The sequence below is a fragment of the Hordeum vulgare genome, chromosome 7H (genome assembly GCF_904849725.1).
Source record: "Hordeum vulgare subsp. vulgare chromosome 7H, MorexV3_pseudomolecules_assembly, whole genome shotgun sequence".
NCBI lineage: Eukaryota > Viridiplantae > Streptophyta > Magnoliopsida > Poales > Poaceae > Hordeum > Hordeum vulgare.
Window position 1 is genome coordinate 54249187 of NC_058524.1, and position 17361 is coordinate 54266547.

At 46.5% G+C, this 17361-nt stretch overlaps 1 protein-coding gene across 1 annotated transcript; it reads right to left on the bottom strand.

Moving 5' to 3' along the window:
• Positions 1-881: 881 nt before the first annotated feature.
• Positions 882-4749, bottom strand: LOC123410588 (protein NUCLEAR FUSION DEFECTIVE 4-like). The gene is made up of 3 exons (XM_045103534.1): positions 3940-4749; positions 2307-3175; positions 882-1702 (listed from the first exon to the last, which is right to left on the bottom strand). The coding sequence occupies exons 1-3, from the start codon at positions 4264-4266 to the stop codon at positions 1210-1212; spliced, it is 1689 nt and encodes a 562-aa protein (XP_044959469.1). The 5' UTR covers positions 4267-4749; the 3' UTR covers positions 882-1209.
• Positions 4750-17361: the final 12612 nt, after the last annotated feature.

Here is a 17361-nt window from a genome sequence, read left to right on the forward strand (position 1 = left end):
CATGAAGGCATAACACATGTGTGTAAATTTTTAAGACAAAATACGTTGAAACGAGGGTTGCGCCAAAAAAATTTGTGGTTTTTTAACACATGATACTATCAATTTCAAAAGTATATGATTTTTTTTTTTGCATAGATCGCATCTCAAGGTATTTCATCTTGAATTTGTGCACACATATACATTTCATCCTTGTATACTTGCATATATATTTTTTAGATTTTTTTGAAACCAAGAAGTTGGAATTTTGCAAAAGGCCCTACTCTCTAAACACCTTTACCCCTGTTTGGATGTAGGAAAAGGTGGCTCGGAATTGAACTGGACTGGAATACCAAATCCAAGATGGAAAGGAAATGGCCTCAATTGAAATTGTGTTGTTTGGATGTGGTTGGTATTTGTTCTTGGAATCAAAGGCTAGCACCTAAATCCAAATCATGTTTGGATGTGCAAACAATGGAATCGCTAACGGAGCAGCCGGATGCGGGGGCGGACGTGGCCGGATTCGGCGGCGGCAGCGGGCGAACCCTAGGCGGCAGGGCTTCGGGTCTCACCCGGGGCTCGGGCCGGAGCAGCCGGATGCGGCGGTGCCAGAGGTCGTCAGGTGCGGCGACGAAGGTCGCCAGGTGCGGGGGGCGAAGGTGGCCTGATGCGGCGACGACGACGAAGGTGGACGGATGGCAGCGGGGCTTTGGGTCTCGCACGGGAGCGAAGGGGTACACAGGGGTGGGGAGCGTTTCCGGGGTGCCAGGCTCAGAATCTTGTCGCACTCCGAGGTGCCAGGCTCAGAATCTTGTCGCACGGGGCGGACGTGCGTGCGGCCTGGCTTGGAATTGGACTGTGTTTCCATGGGCCAATTATATAATCACCCCAAACAGCAGAATCGGTTCATAAAATCCAGATTTTTAATTTCGAGCCAGTTTTTTCTACATCCAAACAGGCTGTATAGTTCTTTGTAGAGGGAGTACAAACGTAGCACTCAGTTGTACTATATTTGTATCCTCAGGTTCGTGCTCCAGCAGACCAGCAGGAACGGCTAAAAAAATAACATATCTCATCCCTCACCATATACAGAAACCAAGACTAAACTTGCCAAGAACCAGGTCCCAAAACCGCAATACAGAGCACACCCCAACCCACTCCCGAAAATAAATAAACACGTGCTCATATTTCAGGTACAACAGATCACTAAACAAGCTCACCGGTAACCGGGCATCAATGTGCAGAGCTCCTGGGCTGGTTCGAGGGTCCACCTCCATAGAGCATCTGATACACCGGACGAATCCTAACGGTCAGGATCACGCTCAGAAACGTTCCCAAGCATGCCATGCCTGACAGCACAAAGAACGTGAGCCTGAAACAGCTGGGGCCGTAGCACACCGTGACATGGTCAGAGCCCGCCACTGCTGCGACGCTGTGCTGTTTTGCCGCTTCATGATCGTAGACATACCCGGCCAGGCTGCTGAATACGAGCGCGCCAAGCGGGTTCGCCAGCAAGATGAAGTTGTAGATCTTGCCAAACTGCTTTAGCCCAAACAGCTCCGATGACGTCGACACCATCACCGAGAAATGGACACCATAGCAGATGCCGAGTATGGCAACGGAGATGTAGAGCGTGGCTTTGAGACCCAGAGCGAAGACTAGGTAGTTGATTATCATCACCACTTGGGTGCATGTGATCAGTACTGTCCGTGGAAGTGTCCTTGACCTGGAAAAGAAGCTTTGGTTAACCAACGGCAGGATGAAAAATTAAATCAATTTTAAAATGTGAACAGATGCATTCAACCGTGCATTGCATCCAAACAAGAAAGTTTCTGGTCGTATATTTATATTTCATACGCAGTTGGGGCTGCGGACCTCTTTACTGTTCCAGTTTGTCGGAAAAAAGAATAAGGGAGAGAAATATTGTCAACCCATTATTTATTGGCTTGTAATCTGAAGCTGGAATGGAGGCTTTAGTAATTCAGTTAGAGAAACAGTTTGATCCATAATCCGTGGCAGACATAACGTGTTCCTTTCTAATACAAGAGGTCATCTCATTCTTTATTGGCTTGTAAGTTGAAACTGGACTGAAGGTTCTAACAATTCTATTAGAATAATGGCAGACGAATATTTTTGTTTCAAAAAAAATCCATTGGTTACCTAGCTAACTTGGCATGCCACAATTTGTCCAAAAAACAAACAATAAACAACTACATAACCAAAAGAACTCCATGAAACTGGTAGAGCAACTATGTAGACCAACTGGTGCTTGGACAGGTAGATGAAAGCACACCTTGTTTTGCAATTCAATAGATAAGAGTTTCCATTACCTGACAAAATAATCAGAAACAGCACCACCTCCTAAGCGGCCAAAGAAGTTGCCCAAACTGAAGAGAGAGACCGATATAGTTGTGCCAACAACACCTGCTGCAGTTCCAACTTGTGCTAGATTGTTAAGAACGGTGACTCCAGATCCAACACCTATAAAGAACACTGCAAAGAGCAACCAGAAATCTGCCTTAAGCAGAGCTTCACGGAACCTGAAGTCCTCCCCCCTTTTTGGTCTTCGTCTCTTCTGCTTCACAGCCCCTTCACCCTCAGCCAGGAGAAGATCAATATCTGCAGGATCCTCATCTTCAATTTTGCCGAAGTTTGGTTCAGACGAAGAAGGCAGAAGAAATGGTTCTGTGTGATCATTGTCACCAGCAGAAGTGCCTTTCCTCGGGATGCTCCGAAACAATGTCATCTTCACGGGTATCGCAAATGGTGCAAGGATGAGAATGACCATAATAGCAATCAAGGAATAGTTCAAAGCAGTGGTGAGAGTCAGAAAACGATCCAACGTCGTAGCCACCACGAGATAAACCCCAAGAAGAGCACTGTTGATTTGTACAAACAGGAAGTGAACTCGCTCCGAGGAATTCTCCACCAGAGAAGGCTCACAAGGCCTCACAAAGTACATCGCGAGAAGGCAAACGATGGAAACTCCCAGGGTGAGAAAAAGCAAGAGGTTTGCAGCTGAGCCGTGAAGCGCGCCGGTGTAAATGGCAGTGTATACAGCTGCACTTAGACCAGAGTAGCCCTTGAGGATGCCGGCAACAGCCCCTCTGCTGAGTGGGAAGTTCCTCATATTGGTCACTAAAGCGGCGGTCGACATCCACGCACCGCTGTTTGAGCCCATGCATAATGCGATCCATATCTGTAATATGGACAAAGAAAAGATTACCACTAGTAAATTTACATTATGTAATGAAAGTAAAGAAAAGAAGCTAGCCTAGTAAGTCCAATCCTCTGGGTAAATTAAGGAAGAAGTCCTCAATATGTGGCTCTTCGAGGCGATGAAAGCTTCCACTTTGTAAAGAAAATTATGTGGCTATCAGGCTATGTGCGTATCGCCCGGCAAATGAAGCCAAATGCTGGCAATACTTTTCCGCCCAATTGCAATCGAGACTTAACTTTTCGCCAACACTTGGTGTATAGTTTTGTTTGTGGAATCTTACAAAGGGCCAATTGTTTAGCTGGTCCCCGCTAAGCATAACGCCTTTCCCCTAAAATCAGTTACTACAACTGTAATCCAGCAGGGCGATTGAAGCAGCACCGTTTCACGATCTAGAACTGATCTAGGGATTAAGCTGCTACGATGATCTCATCGGGGAGCTATAAGATTATGCGCATATCGCCCGGCAAATGAAGCCAAATGCTGGTGATGCTTTTTCGCCCAATCGCAATCGAGGCTTTAACCTCTTTGCCAACAGTTAGTAGTATAGTTTTGTGCCTTTTGTCCCTGGAATCTTACAAAGGGCAATTTACTTAGCTGGTCCCTGCTATTATAGTAACGCCTTTCCCCTAAAAATCAGTGCCTACAATGTAACCCAGCAGAGCAACTGAAGCATACGATTTCACGATCTGGAACCGATGCAAGGACCAATCTGGTAAGGGGATCTCGTCGGGGAGCTCACTTACCAGCCAGTAGGGCAGCGCCGGGGCGACGCCGGAGACGGCGAGCCAGGCGACGCCGTAGCCGAGGAACCCGGAGGCGGCGGCGACGAGCAGGAGCAGGGCCGGGTGGAGCTTGTTGCAGACGACGCCGGGGAGGAGGCCGAGGCTGTCCCCGACGTTGCAGGCGACCCCGAGCAGCGCGACGCTGCTCTGGTCGGCGCCGAGCGCCACCTTGAGCGCGTGCGAGTAGAGCGCGAAGGCGGAGCTGGTCCCCGCCGACGCCTGCAGCCACACCGCCGCCCCGAGGCCCAGCCACGGCGGCCTGCTCCCGGCCTTCACCGCGCCCGGCATCCTCCAACCTCCCCGACCGCCGCGTCGCCGGACTTTCTTGGCTCCCGCCCCCTCGCCGTCGCTGCTTTCTTTCCGGGGGAATAACTAAAGCTTAAGCTCCGTGGTCGGATGATGGCGAGTCGGTGGCGACGGTGGCGGGTTTTAAAGGGGGTTTGGGTGGGGGGCGGCGTCAGGCGTGGGAAAGGACTAGGCAGGGATTGCTGGAGAGGAAAGCGTAAAAAAAAAAAGCCATGGATTTGAAGCGGCGTCGATGGCGACCGGCCGGCGCGGCGGCCGGGCAAGGCAGGGAAATGTATCTGCGCCTCGTTTCCGTCCGGGTGTCCGCGCAGGCATAGCGCCGCGTATCCCCCTCGCCAGCTCCCCACGACGACGGCTGGCGGAGGAAGCCGTCTTCTTCCTTTCCCTCGCGGTGGCGGTGGCGGTGGACGGTGGTGGTGGGCGGCGGATTCGATTTAGTCCATTAATGAGTATTCTAGTATTCCTCCTAGGAAAGATTTCACGCGCTGTGCCGTTCAGATAAGGAAAATGGGCCCGTAAAAGAAAAAGGAAAATGGTGGACTTTTTGCTACGGAAAAATGGAAAACAAGCAGTTGACACGGCGGAGGCGCTGAACTGCTGATTTATTTTTATTTTTTGGCAGGATCCATCGTCTCGGTGCATTTGGCCCGTCTTTGTAAGCTGGGTTCAATGAATCATCGATAATGAAACCGTCTGCCAGCAAAAAAAAAACAACTTATAATGTGAATATTTTCTCTGCTGGAAATAACAAACACGATTATACACGAGTTGAGTTCTAAGATCGCATATGAGCCCCTGCGTCGTCCCCTCCACGACGCGCGTCCTTCCCCTCCCCTCCTCCCCGCCTTCCCAGACCCTCGTCGTCGGCCGGAGCCCCCCCGGGGCAAAGCCCGTGGCGGCTGCTGGCGGCAGTGCTAGTTTTCTCTGTTGCTTGGGGATGGCCTATCCAGGTGGCGGCGGGCGGTAGGCGCAGGGCTCGACGGTAGCGGTGGACCTGGAGCAAAACGTAAGAGGGGGGCAAGACTTGAAGGGGGGCAAATTAATAGGAATGGAGGGGCTAATCTCTACTTGAAACATTAATTACCCTAAAGTCTAGCATTTTCTTCAATGAATGCACAAATTAAGGGGGAAGGGGGCATATGGCCCCTGTTGGTCTACACTAAGCTCCGCCACTGCTCGGCAACACAGTGACGGCGTCCTCGTGGCGGGCGAGCGACGACGCGGTGGCCCTAGGATCGGCGTCAATGGGCATTTCCTTCGTCAGAGGTGGTCGGCCTGAGGCTGGATGGTTGGATCTCGAGATCTGTCATCTAGTCCCGACTGTGAGTCGGGGAGACATAGCTACCGGTGAAAACCAAGCCGATGGTGGCGTTCTGCGTCGTTACCTTGATGAAGGCATTCTAGTGTAACTAATGTCGACCCACTCGTTCTGCTTTGGAGGAAACCCTAGGATCTGGTCTTCCAGGTCGAATGAAGGTGGCACTGCGATGTCGTTTCTCTCTTCGGGGCATCGTCTGTGGAGCAGCGCTGGAAGACACGGGTAGGAGGTGGAGCGACTTCGTCTTGCACGGATCTTCGATGGATATGTCAAGTCATGTCTGGCCTACAGGTGCTACGTCGTGTCATGCCTTTCTGGTAGGTGCTAGATCTTTCAGAGTCTTCGTGTAGGAATGGACGAGTGCAAGGTGGTTGCGTCGACAGATGGTCGGACTCGCAAGGATGATGCAGATCTCTCTCCTAAAGATGGGTCAGTGGTTCGATGATGATGATGGTGGCTTCTAAAACTTGTGCATGTAGTGTACGCTTTAGTTGTGCTGCATTGATTGTTGGTTCTGATATGTTATGTGGATGGATCGGTAACGACACCGGTTTTAGATATGGGGAGTGAGAGCACTCCACATTATGGAGTTTATAGGTGTGAGTGGTGGCTTCAGATGGCTTGATGTATGTTCTTATAAGACCTTTATAGAATAATTAATAAAAGATGGATGTATGCATCAATTGATGCAGAGGCCGGGGGGTTTAACCTCCTATTCAAAAAAATGACGAATCAAAGAGCTTTCATTGATCAAGCTGTGGGGTTACAGTTAGTGTGTGGATCTTACATCCACCATGTCGCCTCCCGTCAGCTAGGGTTTTTTGCTTCCTGACGACGACGACGACGGTCTGCCTTGTCTCATTTGACCTTAGGGCTATGGGGCATGGTGGATCCTGGCCCTTGCTGACGGAGGGCTCCTTGTTTATATGTTTTTTGATTTCTTCTAGGGTTCGCATCTTGGTTAGGAAGACAAGATGGTGGTGGCTTCCTGAAGATGAGATAAGGTTCTTCTCGCCTAGCCCCGTCTCGGTGATGCGTCTAGCATCGTCGGAGGACATGTGGAGGTGTGTCTCCGGTGGATCTCACATGATTCAGTCAATGGTTACCTTTGATTGATATAGTCTCTGTTTGTCTATGTCTGTGTGTCTTCATGCTGGATCCTTCCTATGGGGCCTTAGCATGATGACTTCTCAATTGTCTACTACAACAACTTTTGCCAAGCTCCATAGAAGGGGGTGATAATGGTGGCGCGCCTTCGGAGCTTCACTATTTGTAGTCACCGCTAGGTGGTTTATGGATACGGATGTAATTTTTATTATTTATAGTATTTATTGTACTTTCATGATTGATGATGAATAGATCAGAAGTTTTCTTTATAGAAAAGACTTGCATCCACCATTATATTAGACACAACATCTTGTTACACAGAAACAATCGCCAATGGCCTAGTTGATGCTCCTGCACCGTCCAACATGGGCAGTAACACTGAACCCTAGCCCTAGAGTGCCCACATTCTCCTCTCTCCTTGTCACCCATCAGCCAGCAGCATGGACTCGAATTGCGATAACCCTAACCCTAAGGGGGTCACTATAGAGAGAGGGGTTGGAGATCGAAGCAAGAGACATGAAGAAGAAGATAGAGAAGGGGACACAAAATCACATTTCTTTCATTCCATCCATTAACCCCTTCAAAGTTTCTACCACCTGGTGGATGAGACTCAAACCGACACTACACTCACTTTGGACCCATGATTTAAATCGGTTGAAATGACATATATCCCTTAATGAGGGTCTTAACATTAATGCCATTATGATTAGATGACTAACTATGTTTGTGTTCGCAACAAAAACATCATATGAAATGGAACATAAAGTTGGTGAGAGACCCACTAAGCTAAAGTGAGAAAAGAATAGACGACGCGACAATTTTTTACAAACACTTTTTCCTTTTTGAATCGTATGTATGTCATATAGTCTGATGTGGTGTCTAACTTATATGCGAGCTTTCTGGAGCATGAAAGTACCTAGATGTCACCTAAAGGGGGTGAATAGCTGCTTTGAAGATTTTACAGAAAGTTTCAAAACCTAAATGTGCTAGGCTCAACTAAGTGCACCAACAACCTATGCTAAACAAGATAGACACTTAAGGAAACTAGAAATCGAAAACTATATCATAAGATATGCAAATAAAGGAACAATTAAGCAATTCAAATGGCACGCAATATATTAATATGAGCATGCATGAATATCATAAAGTGAAGGGTGTGGGAATGATATAACCACAATTGAGTTCTAATCTCTATGGAATGGTGTCGAAGCCAAATTCCAGAGCACCACAAAGTGGCTCACCACATTCTCCCCTTCTTAGTGACCCCCAATAGATGACTCTCGATTCACTTGGGGTCGGTCTCGAAGGCAACAACCACACATTTAGAAACTTCTCAGAAGCACACCACAAGCGAGGAAGCTTCCGGATTAAACTCAACGACCTAGGTATCTTCACAAACTTCTCAACGGAACCACCAATTAAACAACACCAAACCATCTAGGAGGTAGTGGACTCCAAGAGTAATTAACTCAAGTACCCTCACTCAATAAATAAATGCAGGGAGCTCAAACCAATGCAAAAAATACAAAGTAAGGTCAAGCAATGGATGTTAAACTCACTCTTCAATCTCACAAGATGCAACTCAAGATATTAGGAGATTAAAGATAGGGGAAACAATGCAGGAGATCAACAAATGGCTCCAAGATCCATCCACAAGCCCACCTTCATGCAGAGGGGAGATAGGGATTTGGGGAGGTGTTTATTTATCTCAAAAGAGTGTTAGGAACATGTATGCACAACGACCAAACTGCTGGGGAAGAAGAGCCATTAAATACCCAACCCCTCAAAACTAGCCATTGGGCTCAAATAACACTGCTCTCGACATCCCTTGCCCACGGGATCCTATGGGCATGGTACAAGACCGTGAGCACGGGAGGCCTCGTGCCCACGGGATGAAACCCATGCCCACATCCTACCCAGAAACAACCCAACAGAGAAAACAAAAAATATGCATAACTTTGCCATACAAACTCATATTTCAATGTTCTTTGACTCGTTTTAAAGCTATGGACAAGTCCAAGGTTCTCACATATAGAACCACCAAGATTATCAAGGAATAGTTATGCAAAATATGCAAAGGTTTGAAAAGTCTACATGCGACATGATCAAGCTACTCGCCCGAAAGTCCCTCTTTATAGTACGACTATCAAACATATAATCCGGTCTCCTACAAGGCACAATGAGATAAAAAAATTTGAAAAACATAGCTAAGTTATACCTTTGCCTTGGGCATTCCACTTGACCATGATTATGACGTTAATGCTTGCGTGAAGTTGGAGTTATCTTCTTGATCTTAATCACTTGATGAAGATTCTTGAATTGATTCCTCGTATTGTAATGAGGGAAGACTTCACTTAAGCACATCTTAACATGTACATTATTACAATGTGGACGAAAACCTTCAAAGCATATAACCACCAGATGCTCATCTTGCACTTGGACTTCACGAACATGATGACCATCATCACTTGATGTCATCCTCACATAGGCTACTTGAGATCTTCTTTTTTATGCAAGCCCATAAGAAACACCTAAACCAAATATACAGTAACGTAACAAACACATAGGATTGGTTAGTTAACGAAGTGCAATTACTGGTTACTTACTGAAAGGGTCGATATGGTTGACTAGAGGGGGGTGAATAGGCAACTAACAATTTTTAGGCTTTTCTTTTACAAATTAAGTTCAAGAACAAATAGGTTGTCTAGATATGCAACTAAGTGAGCAACCTATATGATGCTAACAACAATAATAACAACCAAGAATCTAATACAAGTAAAGGTAAGAAATAACCACAAGTGGAACCGATGAAGACGAGGATGTGTTTCTGAAGTTCCTTCCCTTTGAAGGTAAGTACCTCTCCATTGGAGCAGTGTGGAGGCACAATGCTCCCCAAGATGCCACTAAGGCCACCGTATTCTCCTCACGCCCTCACACGATGCGAGGTACCGTGATTCCACTAAGTGGTGCCCTTGAAGGTGGCAATCGTACCCTTACAAACAAGGTTGGGGCAATCTCCACAATTGAATTGGAGGCTCCCAACAAAACCACGAACCTTCACCACAATGGACTATGGCTTCGTAGTGACCTCTTCCTTCTAGGGTGCTCAAACACCCAATAGTAACAAAATTCACACAAGAAAGTATGGGGGCATCAAGTTTCCTTTGGTGAGAGTGTAGATCTAGATCTCCTCCTTCAGTCCCTAGCAAATCAACAAGTTTGAGTGGCTAGAGAGAGAGATTGGGCAAGAAAGCTTGGAGGGCATTAATGGTGGGCAAATGAGATGTAAGTGGTAGGTGGGAGGTGGAATAAGCCAGTCCTTAAATAGTCCCGCTCTTTTCCAACCATTATAGCCAAATTCCCATACGGACAGTACAACCGCTGCATGCACCGGTACAATCGGTGCACACAAATAGTATGCACCAACCCTAGCAACCGGTACAACCGGTCGCATGGGCGATAGTACCGGTCACAAGCAGGACAGGAACTAGCACCCTACCACCGCCCAACAACCGCGTGGAAACCAAAGAGGATTCACTCTCCTGCGGAGTTGGGGCGGTGGTTGCCATGGTGCAACCGCCAGGGGGGAAGCAAAGATGCGGCTAAGTCCTGGGCGGTACAACCGCCCTCGACACTAGCAGTACCGGCCAAGTATTATGACAGGAACTACCAGCCCGCAACCTCCGAAGTACTGCACCAAAACCAGAGAGTTTCTGGTGGTGGAGAGGTACTAGGCCGGTACAACCGCTAGAGTGCCACGACGGTACAACTGCCTGGAGGCGGCGGTACAACCACTAAGCAGCAACCCTGAGACCACCTGCTCCTGATATTCCACCCCCAACGGTACAACCACTCAGGCCAGCGGTACAACCGCTGGAGAGAAAATGGCCGAGAGAAGGGAAAGAGGGCCTCTCACACGGATCATAAGGAAAATAGGGTGGGAGATAAACTGATGTGTACGTGCATTGATTCACCCACTACCTTCCAATGTGAATTCCCTCTTAATAGGACGGGTTCCCTACGACCAAAGGAAAAAACACGTCGAGAACACCGTCTTCGTTCTTTTCTGTCCGGAGGGGTAGCCCAATCATCTTGTGTCCAAAGTGATATTATTGAATAGCTTGAAGCACTTTTAGATCACATAATGAGTTGTCATCATCACCAAAACACTAGTGACGGAGAATGCCCTAACAATCTCCCCCTTTTAGTGGATGATGACAACTATAAGATTTGCATTGACGGTCTTTAAAAAAATGGGAGCTCCCCGTGAATGCGTGCATCATTGATGTGCGCGAGAACAGGACGGAGCTCGCCCTTGACAAAATAGACTAATAACTGAGTACATATGAAAGATATGAGCAAGATAAGCTTAAGATCAAGGGGGTTGCATGTCTTACACCATGCACAAAGTCACCATACGAGGTCCACATAACCGAAACTCGATAAGCTAAAAGTTCGATAAAAACTTCAACTGCAGAAAATCATGCCCATGCAAATCCCGTCCTAATAGAAATCTCTCCCCCTTTGGCATCAAAACACCAAAAAGGAAAAGAATGAAGCTAGCGCCCGAGAGCTCAGTCGTCCTCCTATGACTCCTCAATCTTCTCAGGGTCATCCTCCTCCTCCTCCTCCTCATCATCATCATCATCATCATCATTATCATCATCAGAAGGAGGAGGTCCCGTGGCCTCATCATCAGTCTAGGTGTTGTGCTCGGAAATCCATTTGCCTCACGGGTGATGTCCTTCTCAGAACTACTCTCACTCTGAATCTTCATAGCTCTCATGATCTGAATCTGTGTGCGGCTGGCCAGCTTCTCGTTGACATGGGAAGTGTAAAGCTTCTTCTAAACATGAGTGTGAAGGCAGAAGGTCTTGTGAACTTTGTCAGTGACCTTGGTGACCCAAGAGGGCTTAGCCCCGGACTCGAGCTCAAAATCGTTGTTGCTGGGAGTGGCATGAACATCCTCGGGGTTATCAGGGGGAATCCGAGGCAGAGCATGCTTCTTCTTCCTGAGCTGCTTGACCTCATGAACAGTAAGGTCGGGAGAAGAAGACAGCGCCTCACCTTGCCGACGAACTTCCCAAACTGACTTTAGAAAGCGCATGACAAAAGAAGCATAAATAGGAACCTTTCGGTTAATAACCATGTTGTACATCTCCTTCCACATCCAGTTGGACACATCAAAGGTAGAACCAGAGCCTGCTTCAGTATGCATAGCTACCAGTAAGTCCATCAGATAGCCATGAACCTCATCTTGATTCCCATCCTATGGCAGAAGCACATTGCGGAAGACACGATGCATGATATCATATATTGGCAGCAAATCCTTGGACTTGCCAATGATACCCCTCCCTGAAATGTACAGAGGGGCAAGCTCCTCCTTCTCCATGGCAAAGGCATGGACGGATGCCACCGTTGTCGGAGAGACCAATATCATCATACCCTAAAGCATTGCAGAACGCCCGCCATGGAACACTGAAGAACTCATCACGACACATGAATGATAGGGTATGAGCATCATCAACACCAAAGTGTACAGTGGCATAGAACTGATGAACTAACTGAACATAAAAGTCACAGTTGATGGTCATGAGCTTAATCAGGTCAAACGCCTCACATAGTGACAAGGCCTCACCAAAGTACTCTAGGTTAGCCCTCGAGTGATCAAGATCAATAGTCTTTGCTTGACAAACTTATTTTTGTTGTTCCCAAACAACTCATGCACAATCCTGATCTGCATCTCATTCCTGAACTAAGGTTGTCCCAGCAGGGAGCAACAGGGACCACATAGGGATCCTGGACACAAAACCTCTCCCAGTTTGGTTGCTTCCATTTCCTCAAGGGAATATCAATCTTGCGCTTGACAGCTATAGACTTCTCACAACGAGTTGACTTTGCAGGAATGATAATCTCCTATTCTGTAGAATCATCATTGCGATGGCCCCGGCGGATTCGTTTCTCGGTCTTCCGAGGAGGAGCAGAGCGAGAATCCAAGCCACCTACACACGCACACGAGCAACACAAAAGAAACCCAGAAAAAATAAGAGTATTGTACGCAAACAGTGGAATATATTATGTGTGATGCACAGAAGATGAAATAATGGATAGAGATTTAGAGAAGCCTGTTGTACCGATCACCCAAGCGGTTGTACCCTGATACGTCTCCAACGTATCTATAATTTTTGATCGTTCCATGCTATTATATTATCAACTTTGGATGTTTTATATGCATGAATATGCTATTTTATATTATTTTTGAGACTAACCTATTGACCTAGAGCCCAGTGCCAGTTCCTGTTTTTTCCTTGTTTTTGACCTTTTTCAGATAGGAATATCAAACGGAGTCCAAACGGAATAAAACTTTCGTCGTGAATTTTTATGGAAAATATCAAAAATACCACAAGAAAAAGATACCAGAGGGGAGTCCTGAGGAAGCCACGAGCCAGGGAGGCGCGCCCACCCCCTGGGCGCGCCTGGGGGGCTCGTGACTCCCTCGTGGGTCCCCCTGACTTGTTCTCGACGCCATCCGCTCCTATAAATACAAAAACCTCCAGAAATAAACCTAGATCGGGAGTTCCGCTGCCGCAAGCCTCTGTAGCCACAAAAAACCAATCGGGAGCCTGTTCCGGCACCCTACCGGAGGGGGAATCCATCTCCGGTGGCCATCTTCATCATCCCAACGATCTCCATGACGAGGAGGGAGTAGTTCTCCCTCGGGGCTGAGGGTATGTACCAGTAGCTATGTGTTTGATCTCTCTCTCTCTCGTGTTCTTGAGATGCCATGATATCGATGTACCGCGGGCTTTGCTACTATAGTTGGATCCTATGATGTTCTTCCCCCTCTCCCTTCTTGTAATGAATTGAGTTTCCCCTTTGAAGTTATCTTATGGGATTGAGTCTTTAAGAACACTTGATGTATGTCTTGCACGTGTCTATCTGTGGTGACAATGGGATATTCATGTGAGTACTTGATGTATGTTTTGGTGATCAACTTGCGGGTTTTGTGACATCGGGAACCTATGCATATGGGTTGGCACATGTTTTGACTCTCTGGTATAAACTTTGGGGCACTCTTTGAAGTTCTATGTGTTGGTTGAATAGATGATTCTGAGATTGTGTGATGCATATCATATAATCATGCCCACGGATACTTGAGGTGACAATGGAGTATCTAGGTGACATTAGGGTCTTGGTTGATGTGTGTCTTAAGGTGTTATTCTAGTATGAACTCTAGGATAGATTGAACGGAAAGAATAGCTTCGTGTTATTTTACTACGAACTCTTGAATAGATCAATCAGAAAGAATAACTTTGTGGTGGTTTCGTACCCGACAATAATCTCTTCGTTTGTTCTCCGCTATTAGTGACTTTGGAGTGACTCTTTGTTGCATGTTGAGGGCTAGTTATATGATCTAATTATGTTATCATTGTTGAGAGAACTTCACTAGTGAAAGTATGAACCCTAGGCCTTGTTTCCACGCATTGCAATACCGTTCATGCTCACTTTTATTATTAATTACCTTGCTGTTTTTATAATTTCAGATTACAAAAACCTATATCTACTATCCATATTGCACTTGTATCACCATCTCTTCGCCGAACTAGTGCACCTATACAATTTACCATTGTATTGGGTGTGTTGGGGACACAAGAGACTCTTTGTTATTTGGTTGCAGGGTTGCTTGAGAGAGACCATCTTCATCCTATGCCTCCCACGGATTGATAAACCTTAGGTCACCCACTTGATGGAAAATTGCTACTGTCCTACAAACCTCTGCACTTGGAGATCCAACAACGCCTACAAGGAGAAGGTTGCATAGTAGACATTATACCCCTGGGGCGGTTGTACCGCTCGGGCGATTGTACCGCTCGGGCGGTTGTGCCGCTCGTAGAGGCAGTTGTACCGCCGGGACAGACAGTGCCATATCAATGGGGAAACAACACAAGCGGATCTGAACCACTAGCCAATATTTGACATTCTAGGCAGCACAAATAATAGGAGGCAACTATAGGGATCTCTTGCATCCAATAGTTTGACTAGAAACGCGGGAAACCAAATAATGCCCTAACAATGGAATGTCCGAGAAGAGGACCCAACCGGGGAGAGTAACAAGGCATTACCGGCATCCATCGGAAGAGGTCACGGAGGAGGAGGTCTCCACGGAGCGGATCCGAGAGAACTCCACCGGTCCGGAGCGCCGAAGGGCACACCGGGCGATGAGGACGGCAACCGACAACATGGGCACCAGAGGAGTTAGGGCACGAAGGGGAAAACTGAAAACCCCTTCAGCCCGACACCTTTAAATACTAGTACCATCACAGGCGGTTGTACCGCACCAGGCAGAAGGCGGTAGAACCACCTAGGATGGACCAATTGTATCGCTGGGATGGTTCAACAGGGGACTTAGCGGTTGAACTGCGAGTCACACCGGTTGTACCGTTGGGATGGTACAACAGGTGGACCTGGCGATTAAACCGCCAGTGTGTCCGGCCACAGTCACTAGTGCCATGAGCAAAATGCATACAATTGGAGAAGAGGGTTTTAGGGAGAGGGATCACTTGGGATGGAATAAAAGCATAGACATATAGTGAGATATGCATCCCAAGGGTGTATAAGAAGCAAACAGAGAAAAGATCCACCTTTGAGGTATACACACACCTAGGATCTATAACAAGGAAGGAAAACAAAGGAGAGTAAGATCCAAGAGACATGCAAACAAATCATGAATGCAAGGGGTGGTGGTCGAAACCACCTATATTTGAGTCAATTGGTATGGCACCGCGAAGATTTTAACCTTGGGCCCATGAAAAAAACTCGCCTTTGAAGCACAAGTGTCATCTATGCTGACTAATGTGAAATATTTGATCAATTTATGCATAATATGGGGATGGAAAGTTCATTGAGAGAGCAACACTTCCCCTAAATACATGCCTACATCTAGACAAAATAGTATGATGAGAGTGGTGGGGTGTGCCTAAGTTCAATCCACATTGCTCAAATCAATGATATTTAGCTCATGCCTTAACTCGCGAAATCTTGCTCCATTCAATGGCTTCGTGAAAATGTCTGCAAGTTGATCATTAGTGTTAAGGTAAATGATATCAATTTCCCCACACTTGATATGATACCAGATGAAATGGTAACGAATACAAATGTGCATCGTCTTGTAGTGTTGAACCAGGTTGTTGGAGATCAAGATTGAACTTACATTATCATAATAAAGAGGCACTTTGTCACAAGTGACACTGTAATCCTTTAAAGTTTGCCTCATCCAAAGCAACTAAGCACATCAACTTACAGCAGCGACATACTCGGCCTCGGTGGACGAGAGAGAAACACAATTTTGTTTCTTTGAAGACCAACTTACTATAGAGCGACCAAGGAATTGGCAACCTCCGGAAGTTGACTTCCTCTCCACGCGGTATCCCGCCCAATCCGAATCTGGGTATCCTATGAGATCAAATGAAGCACATTTGGGATACCATAAGCCAAAGTTTGGGTATGAGCCCAATATCAAAAGATTCGCTTGACCGCCACATAGTGTATTTCCTTAGGTGCGGATTGAAATCGTGCACAAATTGCCACACTCAACATAATATCCGGTCTAGATGCACAAAGGTAAAGCAAATAGCTAATCATAGAGCGATATACCTTTTGATCCACAACTTTACCATTGGGATCGAGGTCAAGGTGGCAGTTGAGAGGCATGGGAGTGTTTGCCTTGGCCGGTTTGAGATCATCCATATTGAACCTCTTGAGCATGTCTTGGGTATATTTGTCTTGATTGCCGAAGTTTCCTTGTCTTCGTTGCTTCACTTCAAATCCAAGGAAAAACTTCAACACTCCCATCATAGACATCTCAAATTCTTTGGTCATTAGTGTAGCAAATTCTTCATTAAAAGCTTTGTTAGTAGAACCAAAGATAATATCATCAACATATAGTTGGCATATGAACAAACTCCCTTTGACCCTCTTTGTGAAAAGAGTGGGGTCAATTTCCCCAATTTCAAACCCACGATCATGCAACATTTCGGTAAGATGCTCATACCATGCACGTGGGGATTGTTTAAGGCCATAGAGTGCCTTATCGAGAATGTATACATGATTAGGGAACTTGGGATCCTCGAACCCCAGGGGTTGTTTGACATATACCAATTTCTTAAGGGGACCATTAAGAAATGCACTCTTCACATCCGTTTGATATAATTTGAAGTTATGATGAGAAGCAACATGCGAATAGATTCAAGGCGATTAAGGGGAGCAAAGGTTTCACCATAGTCGATGCCCTCGACTTGGGAATAGTCTTGTGCTACCAATCTTGTCTTGTTACGAATGACGATGTCGTTTGCATCTTGCTTGTTCTGAAAGATCCACTTAGTTCCAATGATATTGTGGTTCTCCTTCGGTCTTGGCACCAATTGCCACACTTTGTTGCGCTCGAAGTTGTTGAGTTCATCATGCATGGCTTCAACCCAATCCATGTCTTCGAGTGCTTCTTGTACCTTTAGGGGTTCAATGCAAGAAACAAACGCATGATGGGCACTAAGATTTCTTAATTTTATGCGAATGGGATCCCGGAAAAGAAGAAATTCCTTATTGATATGAGTAGTCTATCACCCCTAATAAGCCAGGCTATCACATACACCACC

What these genes read in the sequence shown, in the direction of transcription:
- LOC123410588 (XM_045103534.1), bottom strand. Translation starts at nt 4,266, where the DNA reads ATGCCGGGCGCGGTGAAGGCCGGGAGCAGGCCGCCGTGGCTGGGCCTC. An exon ending in CGGCGCTGCCCTACTGGCTG is followed by an intron (nt 3,176 to 3,939) that starts GTAAGTGAGCTC and finishes TCCATATTACAG; the next exon opens with ATATGGATCGCATTATGCAT. An exon ending in GTTTCTGATTATTTTGTCAG is followed by an intron (nt 1,703 to 2,306) that starts GTAATGGAAACT and finishes CTTCTTTTCCAG; the next exon opens with GTCAAGGACACTTCCACGGA.